Raw genomic sequence first — 19,129 nt, forward strand, 5'->3', positions numbered from 1 at the left:
GTGCAGTGGTACAGTCATGGCTCACTGCATCCTCGACCTCCTGGGCTCAAGTGATTCTCCCATTTCATCCTCCTGAGTAGGTGAAATTAACAGTTGCATGCTACTGCACCCACCTAATGAACCATCATGCCCGACAAATATTGTTAAAGTCAAGAAACATGTCTTCTCCTATTTTATCTCTGCCACTGTAAAATGTTTATGCTTATCCCTGCAGCCTTCTTGCCTTGCTTATGAAAAGGCATTGAGTAGTTTATTGATCTACCTAACAGTTGTTGTAAAGAATATTCATACATGGTAAAAAAATACGAGTCTTATAAATATGAAAGTAATATAAAAATAGAGGCTGGGCATGGTGGCTCATGCTTATAATTCCAGCACATTGGGAGGCTGAGACAGGAGCTTTGCTTGAGCTCAAGAGTTTGAGACCAGCTTGGGCAAGATAGAGAGACCGCATATCTACAAAAAATAAAAATAGATTAGATGGGCATGGTAGCACATGCCTGTAGTCATAGCTACTTGGGAGGCTGAGGTAGGAGGATCGCTTGAGCATGGGAGGTTGAGGCTGCGGTGAGCGATGATCATGCCACTGTGCTCCACCTTGGGCAACAGAGCGATACTCTATCTGGAAATAAATAAATAAATAAATAAAAATAGGTCTAAATAAGAAGGCCAGTAAGGCCCAACCAGAAAGTTTAAGTCCCTTTCTGGAGTCATACAGTTGGGTAATAGTCTAGCCTTAGGCCTAATCACTGTTAACACTCAGATCTTGCCCATTAGTCCTGTGATGTTTCCTAGTACATCTGCCACTCTCCAAATCAGATAACCATACCTGCAGATCCTCCTCAAGGCTTAGTAGGATTCACACCTCAAAATAAGACCATGACTGATGTTACTGAAATCGTCCGTGCCAAATTACGCAAAGGTGATGAATGCACATCCAACTACTCACCAAGAGCCAGGGTGCTGGAGATGCTGTGTCATTAACAAGGCCATGCAGAAAGCCCTCTGCTGGTGCACCTGTTTAGCATGGAGGGTTGATGTACCTAGATGACAAAGCATCATGTGCAAGGGCAGTGCTGGGGAGGCCAAGGAGGTGATGGGATCAGGGAATAAAAAGTAAGTCGTTCAGTAGGGAGCTTACCACCTGAATCTGAGAGTAGTGATATAGGTAGGGCAGAAGAGGAAAGGGCAGTCAGATTTACCTGTTATGCTGAAGGATTTTGACTTTCTCCTGAGGGGACAGGGAGCCTTGAAAGACGTGTTTTTTTTTGTTTTTTGTTTTTTTTTTTGAGACAGAATCTTGCTCTGTCACCAGGCTAGAGTGCAGTGGCATTATCTCAGCTCACTGCAACCTCCGCCTTCTGGGTTCAGGCGGTTCCCCTGCCTCAGCCTCTAGAGTTGCTGAGACCACAAGCATGTGCTACCATGCCCAGCTAATTTTTTGTGTTTTTTTTTAGTAGAAATGGGGTTTCATCATGTTGGCCAGGATGGTCTCGAACTCCTGACTTCGTGATCCACCTGCCTTGGCCTCCCAAAGTGCTGGGGTTACAGGCGTGAGCCACCGCGCCCCGCCTGAAAGACTTTTAAGGAGGGCTCAGTCCTGTGACATAGAAAGGCCTGGTCGCTGGAGCCTGGATCTGGGGAAGGAAGGGAGATGGGAACTTAGGAGGCTGCCGCAGAAGTCTTGGCAAGAAGTAATGGTGGATTAAATGAAGGCAGTGGCTGTGGAGAAGCAAAGAAGTGGATGGATTCAGAAGGTGTTAGAGCCTTTTTGTTATTAGGATGACAGCATTCTTTGTTGCTGCTGCTGTTGTTGTTTTTCTTAAAGTAGCTTTTACCCATATCCTCCAGTTATTCCTGCAGTCAGGAGATGGACTGGCTAACCTTATGTGTAGCCTTTGATTCCGTGTTGCCTGAGAAATGTCCGTGGTTTTGGACCCAAGTGAATCTGGCTCCATTCCCTTTGGCTGTATAGATGTACCCCTTAGGAAACAAGGACGGCTTTTCACTGTTACTGTTCTGCCACCTCGTTCTAACTGTCATATGCAAGCTATCTCAACAGAATATACCAATTTTTTGTTTATATAACATAAGCACACTATGTGCTTTACTCAAAATGTTCTGTTGCTGAGTGCATATAATCTATATACACATCAGCCGTACATAGGAGCAAACTGTGTATTTATTCTGTAGTCATAGAGGGAGTAGATGTTAGGATTGGTGTTTTCTGCTCCTGAAATTTTTGTTCTGAGTTTTAAAGACATTTAACCATCTGTTTGAGACTTTAAAGTGAGTGTTCAAAGTGGAGGCTCTGAATAAATATATGAATCATGACAGATATATTGAAAGGGTATTGTCAGTAATAAATTACTACTATACATCTTTTTCAGCTGTTTGTCTAACTTTTTAAAATGTGTAATATAAGCAGGTAGTATTTTTAAGGAAGTGAAAATATATCTAATGTTAACTATGGATTTTTACCTGGATTATATCTTTTAGGAAGAGATGTTAGAGCGCAGAGTTGCTTCAATTGCATTTAAAAGAATCAATTTTTCCTTAAAGCAGCTTTTACCTGTATCCTTGATTTATAGATGATATGTATTTATTTCATATTATCGTATTATAAAATCATTTTAACAAAAATGAAATGTTGGATTCATCATTGAACTTCTTTTTAGAAATACAAATTAAGTTGAAATTAGTAGCTTTAAAAGCTTTATCAAATATATTTTTTTTCCAGCAGATATAGTAGATGCTTACAGGTATTTCAATTCACCTAACTCTTCTCTAAGAGAATGAATTGTATCTTCTCCCACCCACAGGAGACTGAGTGGTTACAGAGATTTCTTTTCACAAGACTTCAGTGTTCTGGCTGCAGTATAAGAATTAAAAGGGCTTTAGAATTGGAAACATATATGCATATTAAATTATATAGCAGTTTAAAAATATATACTTTTATTCAATATGAACATGAGAGTAGCAGTTGGAACAAAGACTCCATTTGTCAATTTTCATTCCTTTTATTTGTAATTGAAATCCTGTTGGGAGTACTAGTAAATTTAAATATAAATAAAATCCAACATTCAATATATTTCTACTCAGGAAACTGGTTACAATGTTATTAAGTCACAATTGCATAAGCTAACCTTATAGGCCTATAGCAAATGCTAATACATTTTGACCTTGGTTTGTACTTGAGGTTGTTTTTTGGTAATTGCTGTCACCCTGACAGCCAACAAAGGGGACCAGCGAAGGAAAAGTATATGAGAACGATTTGCAGAGGCTCAGACTGCACAGTACGCTGTGGTGTTTTGAGGTGTTGACTACCTGTTTTTATTACTACCCACCAGCTCACTATCAAGCAGTCCTTGACTTGGCTGTCATTGATAGGTACACTAGTCTTGAGTAATTGGTACTTTAACTTATTAACTACTTTTAACCATTGTGTAAAAATGAAAGCAAGAATAGTGCATTAATAATTGCCAGGCATTCCCTTCTGTACTGTATATACAAATAGAATTTTTGCACATGTGCCTGTATGTATATATAAGTTGAGTATCCCTAAATCAGAAAATTTGAAATCCCAAATGTTCCAAATTCTGAAACTTTGAATGTGAGGTGACATTCAAAGGAAATGTTCATTGGGACATTTCAGATTTCTGGTTTTTGAATGAGGGCACTTAACTAACTTAGTATATAATGTAAGTATTTTAAAATGAGAAAAAATCCAAAATCTAAAACATTTCTGGTCGCAAGCATTTCGGGATGCTCAACCTGTACGGTATGCCTAATTAATTCATCTTCTCATAAAATTAACTTCTACTATATACTGAGTGTTAAGAAAAATACTGTTTACTTCTACAATCCATTTCATCTGTACTTATGAAAATTGTCCAGAAAATCAGTCTTTGCTGACTAAGGTTTTTTGCATACAGACAAACTCGGACATGTTGGTTTTATGTATCTTATCTTTATATACCTTAGCTAAAAGCTAAGACCCTTTATATTTAATTTGGTATACTAAGCTTTTGGACTGGCGGGCTTGTGGCCCATTACCAGTGATGGTGTTCCCCAAGGTGTAGGGGATGACAGAGGGCAGATCTGCCTTTTTCTTCCTGAGAGAGTGCCGTAGACATGTTCGGAACAGTTCATCACCACTCTGAAGCTCACAAAGAAGAGACATGCTAAAAAAAAAATCACAATTTATAAGCAATAATGTCTTACATAAAATAAGGGAGATTTTTTTTTCCCTTTCAGATTTTGGAGTAAGTGCGTTCCTAGCAACAGGGGGTGATGTTACCCGAAATAAAGTAAGAAAAACATTCGTTGGCACCCCATGTTGGATGGCCCCTGAAGTCATGGAACAGGTGAAAAAAACAATAAAGTGACTTTTTGATGAACATAGTATAATCGTACAGATCATTAATTCACTAACATTTCATTTGTATCTAGCATTTTAGTAGAATACATCATGTAACTAAGATTTAATTCTTGATTCCTAGTTAATTAGCAAACGAATGTAAAAGTTATACATCAACAGCTGTGGATTTCTGACATGATATGGACTTGATGATATGTAACATGCCTGCCGTATGATTGTGTTTTTTTTTCCTGCTTACTTTCTTAGGTGAGAGGCTATGACTTCAAGGCTGACATGTGGAGTTTTGGAATAACTGCCATTGAGTTAGCAACAGGAGCAGCGCCTTATCACAAATATCCTCCCATGAAAGTAATTACAATTGGAAATACTATGTCGGGGTTGAAATGTGATTGGATGGAATCAGTTTTCTAATTGTCTTCAACATCTTCATCCTTCTCGTAGACCCAAGGAGAATGAATGGAGGAACACAGCCAAGTTGAACATTGTCTGATTTTCTTAGTGGACAGAATAGGACAAAAGTAGCATAATTCCCAGCTTTGAAGCTTGCTTTATAGTCTGAGCACAGAGTTGAGAAAATAATGTGGTCAGATTGGTCGATGGAGGTTGATAGCTATGACAAATGCTGGTCATTACTCTTTTGATAGCAGAAAAATGCTAGGTTCCCAAAGAAAATTTCAAAATAGACTATGGTGATGTCATCTCTGCAAATGGATTTCCCAGATTTTCAGGGCTTTTTTTTTTTTTTTTTTTTTTTTTAAGTGGACTGTAACATTTTTACCCCTGCTCTCCTAGTGTAATGTTGGCAACTCATCTGATATAAGAGAGCCACAGTGTTTTTAGGATGCTGTTTTCACGTGTCTGCTGTTCTTTTAACTGGCTTATACCTCGTTGTTGTTCTTAGTTCTGAGATAGTGGTATCAGGGCTAATTTACCCAACTGGATTTTGTTTTGAGGCTGAAATAGTTTAGTGAAATTATAATGCTGTTTTACATAGAGTGTGGTCTATGATTGTTTCATGGTTATTGGAAAAATTTGGGAGGATTTATTTTAAAAACCCAAGAATAAAAAGTGAGTTTTACTGATTAAAAGAAGTAATATTTTGTAGAAAGTTTGGATGTGCAAGTCATACTAAAGAAGAAAAACAATCATCTGTAATCTCATCAACCACAGACAATCTCTACTAAGGTTTTAGTGTAATTCATTTTGTTGTTTTCTCTCTCTATATGTATTTAACATAGTTAGGATTTTAGTGTATGTGTGTGTGTGGATACATATAGCGGATTTTGTTAGCAGAAAATTTAAAATTGAAGTATAAACAATTGAAGTGACCTTTTGAAGAAAAAGCACTGAAGTAATGCTGAAGGATTTTTTCTTTCATTCAGTTTTTCTTTCTTCATTTTCTTTCTTTCGCCTCTTCTTAGTGTTTCCCACCTGAATTCAAAGTCGTACTCCCAGCCTGAAGTCCTCTAGGAATTTCTTCAGAGTTCCCAGTCCCCCACTTTCTCCTGTGGGCTATTATCCTCCACAAACAATAAGCCGTCACTTTCACGCTTTATCTATTCACACATGTGAAAGTGTTTGAAAAGAGGCTTGACATGTATAGCATTTGCATAAATTAAGGCTGAATTATGCATTAATGAGGTTTATTCATCGTACAGGCTAGTAGTTTTCTACACCCTCCACTTTTTTTTTTTAAAGCAAATAATTTTGAAGTTAGTATGAAAGAGTGGAATTTTTACCTTTTTGATTTAAAGTTGTATTTTTATTTTGTTTTGTACCCCTCCAAAAGCAGCAAGGACTTTGGATTTGATGACAGTTTTTAGCCACTCAGTTATATTCTGGCTATCCTTCAGTGTCTTGCTCTCAGTTTTGCCAAGTGTTTTAGCAATTTTCTGTATGTTTTCTTTCTTTTTTTTTTAAAAGGAAATCATGTTACCTCCTGGGATGTTGTGGTTTTATTTTTAGGGCCAGTAATGTGTTACAGAAGCCTTGAGTACAGACAGTTCCTTACTTATGAATGACCTGTACACATGAACAGTCATGCCTCTGGCTCTCTCTCTCCTCCACCCGCTTTCCCAACCAGCCTGTGCTGGAGCTACGTGCTCCTCGAGGCGGTACATGAGCCAGTTCCCAGGAAGCTCTGTCTGGGATCATTCTCAACACATAGAGCAAATTTTGTAAATTCTGTCAATGGAATAACAAAAAGATTAAAGGGGGCATGAACAGATTTGCAGTGGCAATGGATCCTTTCAATACACAGTTTCTGCAAAGTTAAAATCATGGGAAAGCACTTTGTATCTAATCAAGGATGGTTTTTTTACACTTCTATGAAAAATTCAAAACTAGATTGTAGCAATTGCTGTACTGAGATTCTGTCTTCATGTGTGTTTCTGCTGCAGGTGTTAATGTTGACTTTGCAAAATGATCCACCCACTTTGGAAACAGGGGTAGAGGATAAAGAAATGATGAAAAAGTACGGCAAGTCCTTTAGAAAATTACTTTCACTGTGTCTTCAGAAAGATCCTTCCAAAAGGTAAGTGAAACTTAGTGGATGAGTTAATGACCTGGTTTGAGCCATGACAAAGCTTTGTTTGTAGATGGGGAAAGGCTTTGTGAAGACACTGGAAAGGTATTTCTTGTCTGGGAAACCCTGCTCTGGTCCCCAGATTTCCAACCTGTTAGTGGAAGACAGTGTGGGTCCAAGGGGGAAAGAAGTGGGTGAAGAATGAAGGAGAGGCAGAGGAAGAATTGTGGCGTTAATAAGATTCACTGTGCTTGTTAGGTGTGGGCTCTGTCATCAAAGGAAATGAAGTAAAACAGAAATCAAAAGAAACTGGCAGTGCTACATTCAGAAGCTGAGCTAACATTGTGCACTGTGTAGGTTGAGGTGACCTCTCAGGATTTGAATATCCTGCTAGCTCCAGTCTAAACTAGGCAGAGCTGTTGAATTTTGCATGAGCTTCCTGTTAGTTGCAGAACAAGTTGTTGGTGCTGTTTAAAAGATTATTGGTAAAGAAGATTAAGGAATTTTTTTTTACCTTAAAAAGATTAATCATGTAAACAGAAGCAAATGGCTTTAAATTAACATTAGTGTTTCCTATTTATTCTTGGGTTATTGCCCTGCACTGTACTGTGTCTGCTTTCTGATTTCCTTGCTTCCTTCTTAATTTCTGTGACTTTGAAATATCCTGGTTAGTGATCATGGAGCCCTCTGTTCTTTGGCACCTAGAGGAGATTGTTAATTATGTGAACGGCCTTGCCTGGGTAAGGTCCCTTTGCAGGTACCTAGTTGTATGTGGCGTTAGTCTAACACAGACCACGAGAGGCCTCTGAGAAGTTCCTGTCTATCCTAATCCACCTGAGGATCCAATTTGTTCCTTATATTTTAAAATGTAATAACTGACTTCTGTTCTGAAACTTCTTTTTCAGGGAAGGACTCTGCTGTTAGAAGTGATTCCTTTATTTTGATCTTAAATTTTTATGAAACTGGTTAAGCCTTTACACAGTAACTTACTGTTTGAGTAGGCAAGCCTTCTCTAGATTAAACAGTTTCCATAATTGTACCCATTGTTTGTAGCTGCTCACTTCATTCCTTTACATTTTCTGAATTTGCCTTGAATTTTTTCCATATCAGTCACTTTTCTCATGGAGCCAGGAATGAAGATTGCTATTAGCCATCTTGAATTATTTATTGTAAAAGGGATGATTACTTTGTCATACCTATATACTATTTCTATGTAAACATCTCATTTGTCATTTATATTTGATTTGTAGGACTTGTTTTTCTTCCACAATTTTTTGATCTTTCGTTGAGATTATTTCTTCAACCTCCATTTGGGTGAAATGCTCTTAGATTCTAATTTTGTTTTCCAACATTTGCTTATCTTCCCCTTGAATTTTGTGTCATCTTCAGTAAAATTTTTTGACATCTGCAAGAAAACAGAATTTGATCCTTCATAGCCCAGCAAGATAAGTTCTTGTCTTTCCAGTTAGTACTAGATTATTACTGATGGTCTTCCTGATTCTTGAACGACAGTAATTGAGATTCTACCTAGTGGTTGTGATTTGTAATGTCACACAATTCCAGCTTTTTAAGAAAATTGTTCTTTAGGGTAGAATTGTTAGTGTACTTAATGATATAATATATTTCTTTAGGAGATTTGTATGTGATTTGGTCAAAACAAATTAGATTGACATACATTATATTTAACAAAACGTTTTTATTTCTTTTCTTTTTTTCTTTTTTTTTTTTTGAGACGCAGTCTTGCTCTGTCACCAGGATAGAGTGCAGTGACGTGATCTTGGCTCACTGCAGCCTCCATCTCCCAGGTTCAAGTGATTACCCTGCCTCACCCTCCCAAGTAGCTGGGACTACAGGTGCACGCCTCCACGCCTGGCTAATTTTTTTGTATTTTAGTAGAGACAGGGTTTCACCATGTTGGCCAAGATGACCTCGATCTCCTGACCTCGTGATTTGCCTGCCTCGGCCTCCCAAAGTGCTGGGATTACAGACGTGAGCCACCACACTCAGCCCATTTTTATTTCTTAATAATCTTGAAAGTCTTTCTGGATTTTATTCATTATATGAGTTTAAATATCGGGTTCCTTCTACTCCACCAGAAAAAAAAAATATATATATATATATTCTTTAGAGGAGAGTCGTATACCATATGTTCAAAATCTTCAAATCTTTCATTCAGAGACTACTCTCTTAAAAACATTGTTGATGTACAAAGCATTAATTGTTTAAGGTCTTCTTTTAGATATTTTCTCTGTAACTTAATCTGTTCTCACTGTTGTGCAATTGTTCTCTATACCAAACAGCTGTAGACTGTTAGTGGCACATCACCTTCCCAGGTAGCTCTTTCTTACAATGAAAAGATACATAGGTTGAGTTTGGGGGTGGGGGGGCAAAATCTATGACCTGTAAGAATGGAAAAAAGCAACATTGTTGAATTACTTTTTAGATAGGTTGCAATTTCAACAGATGAATCCATGACTAATTTCATAAGTAAACCTTGAATCCTGCACAATAATAAAAGAAACCAGGAATATTTTCTACCTTTGCTTTTGTCATTCAAGAGTTCTTGCCGTTTCTCTGTCCCCTTTCTGTCCCTCTTTTTATGCTTGATTCAGATGCTACATCTTCCTAAAGTTAGGTACCTGTGGGTGGGATTCCTAGCTCTACTTTATCAAGATCTGTATGACTTAGCTTTCTTGTCTGTACAATGGGCCTTAAAATACCCACTTCATAGGATCGCTATGAGGATGGGAAGAGAGAATGCACTTCAGACACATAGCACAGTACCAGGGAGTCTCTTAAGTACTCACGAGGTTAAGATTGCCATTCATTATTTGCCTTTTTTTTTCCTGACCAAGTGGAGTTGTTGAAACTTTTATGCAATAACTACAGTATATCGAAAATATATCTTTTGTAGCACTTATTACACTGTGTACTCTTATTGATTTATACACCCCAATTCCTCAAAAGTTTGTAAGTTTTTTAGGAGAACTTGTGCTGCTTATCTTTATATCCAGTGTCTGGTCTGTATTATATGCTCAGTACCATTTCTTGAACAACTAGAGATGATTGGGAGCTTGCAATTTGGGGGTGATTTGGACCCATTGAAGAGTATTTAATAAACAGAAATCAGATTTGAGTAGGTTGGAGAGTGAATGCATAATTTTGGCCAGTTTTTATTATTTCTGTTGCCTAAATGTAGATCATCTACCTGTAATCTGAAAGCAATTTACTTGTGCCAAAGCCCTGGTGTTGCCGAGTACCTTACGAGCAGTGAGTGAAAAAATATTGCGAGAAAACAGTGACCAGCACAGATTCACTCATATGCATCAACTCTCAGGTTGCTGAGAATAGGCTGTGGTTTTTTTTGTCGACCTTGAGAGCTCATGGGACTTTCCTCATAAAAGAGAGCTGGGGTGTTGCAGCCCTTTGGGTCGTCTGAGTCTGTGTTCTGCATTGGCGTAGACAGAGAGTTGCTTATATTTGCATACCAGAACATCTTGCTATTTCTTAAAAATAAAAGAACCTTAATCTTGTAGACTACAGGCTTTGTGTGGCAAGCAACTGTAAAAAGAACCAACTTTTTTTTTTTTTTTTTTTTTTTTAAGCAACAAGGGGGATGATGTTGCATTGATAAATCCTTAAGAAAGGAATATGACTTGAATATTTCTTTTGTGGGGAGTGGTGTGGGGAGGAAAGCAGCTCTGCTTGAGGTCAAAGGGCTGTTGGAACTTATTAATGCAAATTGTTAGAACTATTTAAACTATATCATATTCATCTAGAGTCTTTTGAAAATTATTTTAAGTCTCAGTGGACTTTGGTTCATCCATATGTATTAGCTGAATCCTTTAAGAGATTTTCTTCTGAGAATGTTGTTACTTGCAGACTGCTGCATTGTTTTTAAGGATTTAAAATTGAATCATCATTCAAAGGCTGGACCATTATTTTGGTTACTGGTAACATTTTAGCATTTCTCATAAAACTGTTGGTACTTACATTGTGCTGAATTGTTTGATGTTTGCTAGTGGCCATGTAAGATGTGACTGTGCTTGCAGAATTTTCTCCTGTAGTACTCAGCTAAAAGGTAGGTGGCACTGGTGGTTCCACATTAGCCAGGCATTGGTAGTCACTATGGCATAAAATAAAAATGGATAAATGAGGAAAATAAAAAACAAAAAACCCTGAAATCAAATGGGCAGCAGGCACCTCTGCTTTTCTCACACTTTCTTTCACTGTCTTCTGTCTGTCATTTTCTTTTCTTTTTTTTTTTTGAGACAGAGTCTTGCTTTGTCACCCAGGCTGGAATGGAATGTTGTGATGATCTCGGCTCACTGCAACCTCTGTCTCCTGGGTTCTAGTGATTCTCCTGCCTCAGCCTCCTGAGTATCTGGGATTACATGCACCTGCCATCACACCCGGCTTATTTTTGTATTTTTAATAGAGATGGGGTTTCACCATGTTGGCCAGGCTGGTCTTGAACTCCTGACCTCGAGTGATCCGGCCTCCCAAAGTGCTGGGATTACAGGTGTGAGCCACCGTGCCTGGCCCCTCTGTCATTTTCTTAATTTCTTCCAGTTTATCCCAAAGTGATAAACACTTCAGCTGATTTGAGCAAAGAGAAACCTCTGATCTGCTATTTAGTTACTCTCTATATAAACTTGGAATTACCTATTACTTAACAAGCCTATAAAAAAAGAAGGCGGCTTGTTTAAACCAATTCTGTTTTGTTACCTGATTGTGTTTTTGTACTTACTGATGAAGGCTAAGAGTGGAGTGGAGTGCAGAGAAAGGAGTTTCCTTTGTAGCATGCTTTTCCCTTTTACATTGTTGGTTACCATGGCAATGACCTTGCTGGAGAAGGCAAAGTATTTTCCCAGCCCTGTATCTCAAGGTATCCCTGGTACTTCCCAGCTTTCTCTCTACATCATCCTACACTTGACCCTTCGTGTGTGGGGAGGAGGATTTTTGGTGGGGGTATGGTGCAGAGGAGACAGGGAGGCACTTCGCTTCCTTACGTTGGGCATTTCCTCTGTCCTCTTTTTTTGCTAGCGTGGGTCTCATTTTTATTAAGTCTTTCTCCTGTTCCCCACCGTATTGAACAGATGCTTAGATTTTGGTGCTAACTGAATCTAGCTCCAGGAGTTGTAGTGCTGTGTCCAAATGTGTAGCAGCATCACTTTCCCCCATATTTGATTATAGTATCAAATTGAGCTTTAGCAGGTTCCGTTCTGTGCTAGGTATTGGAAACATACAAAGGAATCCTATGAGGTCCCTGCCTTGGAAGGACTCGTATCCTAGTGGAGTGAAGCGGGGAGACATAGGAACAGATAAATACATGATGGGAATGTGGGTAGCATGGAGCATGAGTGCCAGTTAGGGAGCAGTGCCTTCTGCTTGCAGGAGCTAGGAGAGGTATCTTTGAAGATGACATTTAAATTGGCTCTTGACTGATGAGCGAGGGTGTGCCAGTTGGTTATGAAAAATTTGGAAGCAAGAAAAGCAGTGTGTGCTTTGTCATGAAAGAGCAAGAGATGAGTGAGAACATCGTTGCAGTTGAAGGGTGGCATCTCTTGGGGTTGTGGGGCGATGAGGATGGAGAAGTCAGGCCCTAGAAGACTTGCTTCTGTCTCAGGCCACTGAAATGCATCAGGATAGGTAAAAGAGGATCAGATTTTTTTTTTTTTTAAGATGCTAATTTGGGAAGCAGTGGGGATGATGGATGATGGGTTGGAAGTAGCAAGGGAGAAGTAGTGAGCCACTAGCTGGGGGCGCTGTTTTATTTAACTATATTAGCCAGAGGTGATGAGGCCTTTGAACAGAACAGTGGCCTTGAGTTTTTTTCATCATTGTGATTTTCATAGGGTTCTTTTCACATTTAAAAAATTAAATCCAAGTTATTTTGTATGCTTCTTAGTTTTTAAAATGTTGTTTCATGTTGTGAGGTTCCCAAACATGATATTTTGGTCCATTTCGGAGTCCACTGTAAAGTGGTTCTACTACATGTTCCCTCAGGAGCCCTTCTCCTTCCTCCAAGGTGTTTGAATGTGCTGCTGCCCCTCTTGCCATCGAGCAGCACACTCTGCTCTTACCTGCTAGATTGTGACTTGTTGGAGGTATTATTTATGTCTGCCATTCCCACTATAGTATACCTACCACCTAGCATAATGTCTGACAAACTGTGGGTGCTTAGTAAATATGTACTGAGAGAATGAAAGGATGAATTTGGAGTAGCTAGAGGCAAAAACATCTGCTGGTGACCAGGAAAAGTATACATTAAAATAACAACCAAAGTTGAATCATGTGAAAGAGTTATGCTATAGTGTTTAGTTCTAAGACCTGTTTATAACAGGTGCAGATTCATGGCCTACCTGTTGTTTAGACCCTTAGTTACTCAAAGCAATTAGCTGGTAGATATGGAGATCCAGGGTTCTTTGTCAGGTTCCCACCTGCAACCAGTGCTCCACTTGAAATCTGAGGAAAAAAGCAGTAATGATTTAAACAGAAAATTTCTTTGCACAGAAATAGTTTCTGGGGCCCCTATAGACTTACACAGTTTGTGTACTGATGCACTTGATGACGTTTTCTAATTCTTTCTATGCTTGGGTTTGATCCCTGGGAATATTTTAGTGGAGCTTCCTGATTTCAAAGCAGTTTCCAGTTGTTTCAAGCTTGAGGATTCCTTTTAAACTTGCCCCACCCCACCCCCTGCTACAATATTATTTATGTATTTGGTAATTGTTGCCTAAGATAATACCTAATGATATTCAATAATGCATCCCTCCTCTTTTCTCTCCCATTATCTTATTATGAAACACTTAAAACATATGGAAAAGATGAAAAAGTAGTGCATTGTTTACTTCTATACCGTCACCTAGATTAAACAATTATTAACATTTTCTATAATTGTGATATTTATGTTTTATTTGCTGAACTCTGAAAGTAAGAGACTTAATACTTTAGCTTGGATTTCTTATAAACAAGGACATGTTCCTACACAACCACAGTACTTTTCCACACCTAAGGAAATGAAGAGTACGTTCCTAAAATTATCTAATATTTAGCATATTCACACATCTCTAATTATTCCCAAATGTCCTTTGTAGCTTCTGCATCTTCTTTCTCAAGCCTAGAATCCAGTCCAGGGCTGTGTGTTGCATTCGGTTTTAATGTTTTGTAAAGTCTGTTGAATCTAGAACAGTTCCTTCAATCTCCCTGAAAGAAATCAGACCAGTCGTCTTGCTCAGCACTCTACTCTCTGGTTATTTGATTCTTTCTCATGGCTGCGTTTTTGGAAGGAACTATTGATGAAGGAAGCTATTCTTTGTGTAAGAATGTCAGTCAGTATACAAGGAAGATAGAAGTAGGAACTCAGTATTCTGCTACTTCCTATGAAATAATTATTGAAGGCAAAGATATGAACACAATTAGCAGAAAGGTTTTCAGGAACAGGATATTCATAAAATGTCAAAGTATTACCCAACAGAACACTTGCTAATTGCAGTGGGGGAAAACATGACCTTTGCAATGGAGAGAGTAGGTGCCTGGGGGGACTGATGGTTAAATTTAGCATCACTAACAGTGGAGTGACCTAACAGGACCTGCCTCTGAGGTGCTGCTGTAAGAAGTGTGTGCCATCATCTGTGAAGTATTCTTGCCCCAAATGCTTAATTAAATCTCTTCAAGCCTTCAGACCTAACTTAGAGTTTACAGGAAATACGGGCTAGAGAAGCAAGTTGAATGACACCATGAGGAAATAATCACACCATCTAGTAATGCTTCTAAATGAATTTGCATTTTATTAATCACGATCACATTTACCTTCACCTGGCAAACAGCAGTCCATACGCACTTGAGACAGGTTTATTGAGCAGGCAAACAGAGCGTGGACACGATGTGTGAACCGCTTGCAGTACCTGCTGCTCTTGGGGAAGCACAGAGCACAGTAGAGTATGCTTTCTTTGACAGGGTCATATAGTAGCTTGTGTGGTTTCTTAATAAATATAGAAATTTAGCTCACAGATGTGTCAGTCTGCCACCTTTTAGAAACACTGAATTCACTTAGTTAAGTGTAAGGATGAAGGATGGAAAATTGATTCTGCCCCAAGCACTTTACATACAGAAGTTTATCTGTTTGGCAGTAGAGGTATTTGGAAAGAACTAGAAAATTGGCACAATTTAATTTGGTGCCAGCCTATGATGAATTTGGTTCCGAGTTTTGCTATTCCTGAAATTGGTCTTCCAGAAATACTCTTAAGGTTAAATTGTTTCATCAAGGCAGTGCATTTATTAAGTGGTCATTGTTTCAACTCTAATTTATTATTGATCTTTCAGGCCCACAGCAGCAGAACTTTTAAAATGCAAATTCTTCCAGAAGGCCAAGGTAACATGCTTAAAAACCCAAGTAAAGCTATTTTGAAATCACTGTGAATTTATATGTATCGTATTTGATGTTAAACTGTTGGGAATATTTGTTTTGCAGAACAGAGAGTACCTGATTGAGAAGCTGCTTACAAGAACACCAGACATAGCCCAAAGAGCCAAAAAGGTAAGTGCCATTAGCCTTCATGACCCTGTGGGAACCAGTCCCCAGGGAAATGAAACCCGTAGAAAAATTGGAAAAAGATTTCCACATATGCAGGATATGCTATTCAGAGGCTATCTCATTAGTGATTACTCAGATAACTGCATTTGCCTTTTGGTTATCTCAGCTAGTTGTTGTACATTTGGGTGTGGAAACAATTTGAATCTCAAATGATTTCATTTTTCCCTTTATCAGCTTTGCTTAAAGAAGGTCAGAAAGGAGGGGATGTGATGAGGTTTAAATACCGGAGAGGTAAAATATCCTTGAACGTCTTTCCTTTGGGTTTTACAGAAGAGGCATGATCACTTTTTAGATACAGTTTGTAACGATGAAGATAAAAAGCACAAGTTTTCATGGTTTGAGTAGCTGTGAGATAGCATTCTTTCCTCATAAAAGACCTATGGTCCCTTTTTTAGTTTACCTTATGTTAACTAAATTATGGTAATGATTAGCTGAAAAATTTTCCATTCTAGGTTTTAGATTTTTAAAATGGCATGTATGTATGTATGTATGTATGTATGTATTTATGTATTTTTCCAGAAACTTACTTATTTGTAATTACAGATTTCATCGTGGTTGAAACCTAGTACAATTTAACCTTTGGTTTGGTTTAGTTTGGTTTTTAAATTATATTAGATATTTGTAATTAAAAATATGTATATAGTAACATATTTTAAAAAGGAGGTTCTTTTCCCCCATTTGCAGTTACAGAGAAAGCTGACATGAATCTGTGTTGTCTGTGCTGTAAATAAAAATGGGAAAGAAATGTGTTTTAGGGATTTTATCTCATCTTGCCAAGGTATACATAACTGAATGTTAAATTCCAGATATTGCCTTTTCTAAAATATTCTGTAGAAAATGCATTAGCTGATGCTTTAGAATTGTTTTAAATGGATTTTCAAGTGGGTTTTAAGAAATGTCCCACTCTGTGAAGGTATCTGAGCTTCTCTCCTGGACCAGAAGAATTGTGTGGGGTGGGCTGGTTTCTGGACTGTGGTTGGGGAGGACTGATGTGTTGACTTTGGAGATATGAGCCCAGTTGGTCTCTGAGGGGACAGGGAGCGCTGAGCAGATGGTCCATCAGAGTGGAATATCTGAAGGGGAAGGACAGAAAACCTAAAGCTTTCGTTTGAGGCCACTGGAGTTTGAGGACTCCTATCAGAAGTCTGGAGGAGATGCCTGGGGAGATTCCCAGGAGTGTTGGAGTCTAGCATGGGGTCTTTTGATCAAGTATTTAAAATGCCAGCCAGAGTTGAAAACGCCATTAGCTTATATAGTACATGTCCTCAAAGGACTTTTTCTTATTTTTGGGTCTACACTTCTTTTGCTGGAAGTGTCATGTGATCCTATCCTGTTAGCTGGTCCCTGAGAGGTGTTTTCCAGGCCCCTTTCTCTCTGCAGCTTTGGCCTCACACTCCAGCTCCTTGCTGAGTGGCCTGCTAGCCTCCCTATTGCGGTGACTCCACAGGGCCCACCTTCTCTCCCAAGCCTAACCTTCCTGTGCTCTGTATTTCTTTCCAAGCCCCCCAGCCTCAGAACCCTGGGACTATATGTGAGCCCTCTTCCCTACCCTGTCTTCCCCATCTAACCGCTCTCCACATCTTCTCTACGATTCCCTCTGCAATTTTGGTTGAAACCTTTTTCTCCACTATTTTTAACTGGACAATTGAAATAAATTTCTGACTGTTCCATTCTTCCTTTCTGTTCTTTCTTAGGCATTTCTACAAGATTAACTTTCTGGTCACATCACTTAATTGCTCAAAAGTGGTTTCCAAAATTAAACAAAAACAACCAGAAGAGCAAATAAATGAAAAAATAGGAATTTAAAAAATAGTTCCTGTGTAATAAAGACCAAGATCCTTAGCCTTAAATTTATGGCACTATTTCAACTTCCAGTCTTACATTCTAACCTCCAGCCAAACTGAACCATCTGTGGTTCCCACTGTGTAACCCGTACTTTCCTTTGGAGGTTTTTGAAATTTGAAAAAAATGACGAATCTGTTCAGGCTGTAACCTTCATTTCTTTCTTTTTTTAAAAAAACAAAAACAAAAACAAAAAAACTTACTTTGCCAGTCATGGTGGCTCCCACCTCCCACCTGTAATCCTAGCACTTTAGGAGGCTGAGGCAGGCGAATCACAAGGTCGGGAGATGGAGACCATCCCGGCTAAATGGTGAAACCCTATCTCTACTAAAAATACAAAAATTAGCTGAGTGTGGTGGCTGGCGCCTGTAGTCGCAGCTACTTTGGAGGCTGAGGCAGGAGAATCATTGAACCAGGGAGTCGGAGCTTGCAGTGAGCCGAGATTGCGCTGTTGCACTCCAGCCTGGTGACAGAGCAAGACTCTGTCTCAAAACAACTACAAAAAACAACAAAAAAAACTTATTACGTATTAGTGTGCTGTGCGTTCTGAACCCCAGTTTGCATCTGTCTTAATAAGCAACTAGAGTTCTATGAGATGTGATTTTTCAACCATGTCTTCTGCTATTTACTTGCTCTTTGCTTTTAGATGAACCTCAGGTCTTCTTGTTCCATCATCCATCCCTTCAAATGCAAGGTGACCGCACAGCTCAGTGTCACACAGGAGTAAAGGGAGAATTAAAATTAGTTCTGTAAGCATCCTAGAGAAAAGAGAGTGGCCTGTTTTGATGTTATCCTGGCTCTCTAGTTTCATAATACTGGCTGTTTTCCCATCATAATTCTAATTTTAATGAGCAATTGGGTTATCATCTACCCTCCACCCCTCACCTGTGGGTTCTTGGGCATACACTGCCCAGGACAGCATAGATCATGGTGCATTTCTCCTTCACAGTAAGTGCCCACAGATGTTTACTGACCGAATGATCACGTGCCAAGGAAAAGCCCTTTGAAACCGTTTTTCACTCATTTGAACCCCCAGAATGCTTGGCATACATGTGTTCCTAGGATTCCTTTTGTGTGGGCAGTCTGCCTGCAACCCCTGCTCTGGCTTGTGATTCTGGTAAACAACCATGATCATCCTTACGGGAAACTTCGTGCAGACATGGCTGCTAGAAAGTAAATGTTACTTTAATCACCCTGTGCACTGAAATGAAAACCTTTATTGTAGGATTCTCTGCTTGTCTTAGGTTGTTCCAGTGTTTAAGTAGCTTCTGTTTAAAACTTGGTTCAGGGGAATTGTTAGTTTATTTGTTCTTAGACTGTCTTGATTGAGATCTCAGCCATTCTCCTGTTCACTATCGCGCCTCCCAGTTGATCTTGCTCTGGTTTCTGTGGTATAGATTGCTCCTCAGAGGCTACTCGTTGATGTTGATCCATTGATTTTTGTCTTATCAGTTTGCTCTTTTTCAAAGAGAAACAGACAGTCCATTGATACATGAGTGTTTAAATGACACCTAGGCCTGTGGGCAGGGCTCTTGGGCACGGAGGCAACCATGTTGATTAGAAATTTGCTGTCATAAACAGCATTCTCTTCTCCTTTCTTCTGGTCACCAACATTAAGAGATAATTTTCAGGGTGCATTTTTCTTTAATATGAACATTTTTCATATTTAAAGGAGAAGAGGGGCCGGTATTGTGGCTGGCTGTTCGTAGAAAGCCCCATGGAGCCCACCAGTGCTATGCTTTAGCAGGAGAGAAGCATAGGCCCATCATACTCATGTTTGGCC

At 39.0% G+C, this 19,129-nt stretch overlaps 1 protein-coding gene across 2 annotated transcripts in view; it reads left to right on the forward strand.

The window, feature by feature from the left end:
- STK39 (serine threonine kinase 39) overlaps positions 1–19,129 on the forward strand; it is a 237,794-nt gene that overhangs the window by 38,750 nt on the left and 179,915 nt on the right. Inside the window, exons 5-9 of one of the 2 annotated variants that reach the window (XM_011988161.1) lie at positions 4,258–4,367; positions 4,628–4,729; positions 6,781–6,914; positions 15,234–15,282; positions 15,382–15,447. In XM_011988161.1, the coding sequence (XP_011843551.1) occupies positions 4,258–4,367; positions 4,628–4,729; positions 6,781–6,914; positions 15,234–15,282; positions 15,382–15,447 (461 nt within the window). The remainder of the gene's footprint in view (positions 1–4,257; positions 4,368–4,627; positions 4,730–6,780; positions 6,915–15,233; positions 15,283–15,381; positions 15,448–19,129) is intronic. The other variant, XM_011988162.1, reaches the window with a different exon arrangement.

This window comes from Mandrillus leucophaeus, unplaced genomic scaffold, assembly GCF_000951045.1.
Source record: "Mandrillus leucophaeus isolate KB7577 unplaced genomic scaffold, Mleu.le_1.0 Scaffold324, whole genome shotgun sequence".
In the NCBI taxonomy this organism is placed as follows: Eukaryota; Metazoa; Chordata; class Mammalia; order Primates; family Cercopithecidae; genus Mandrillus; species Mandrillus leucophaeus.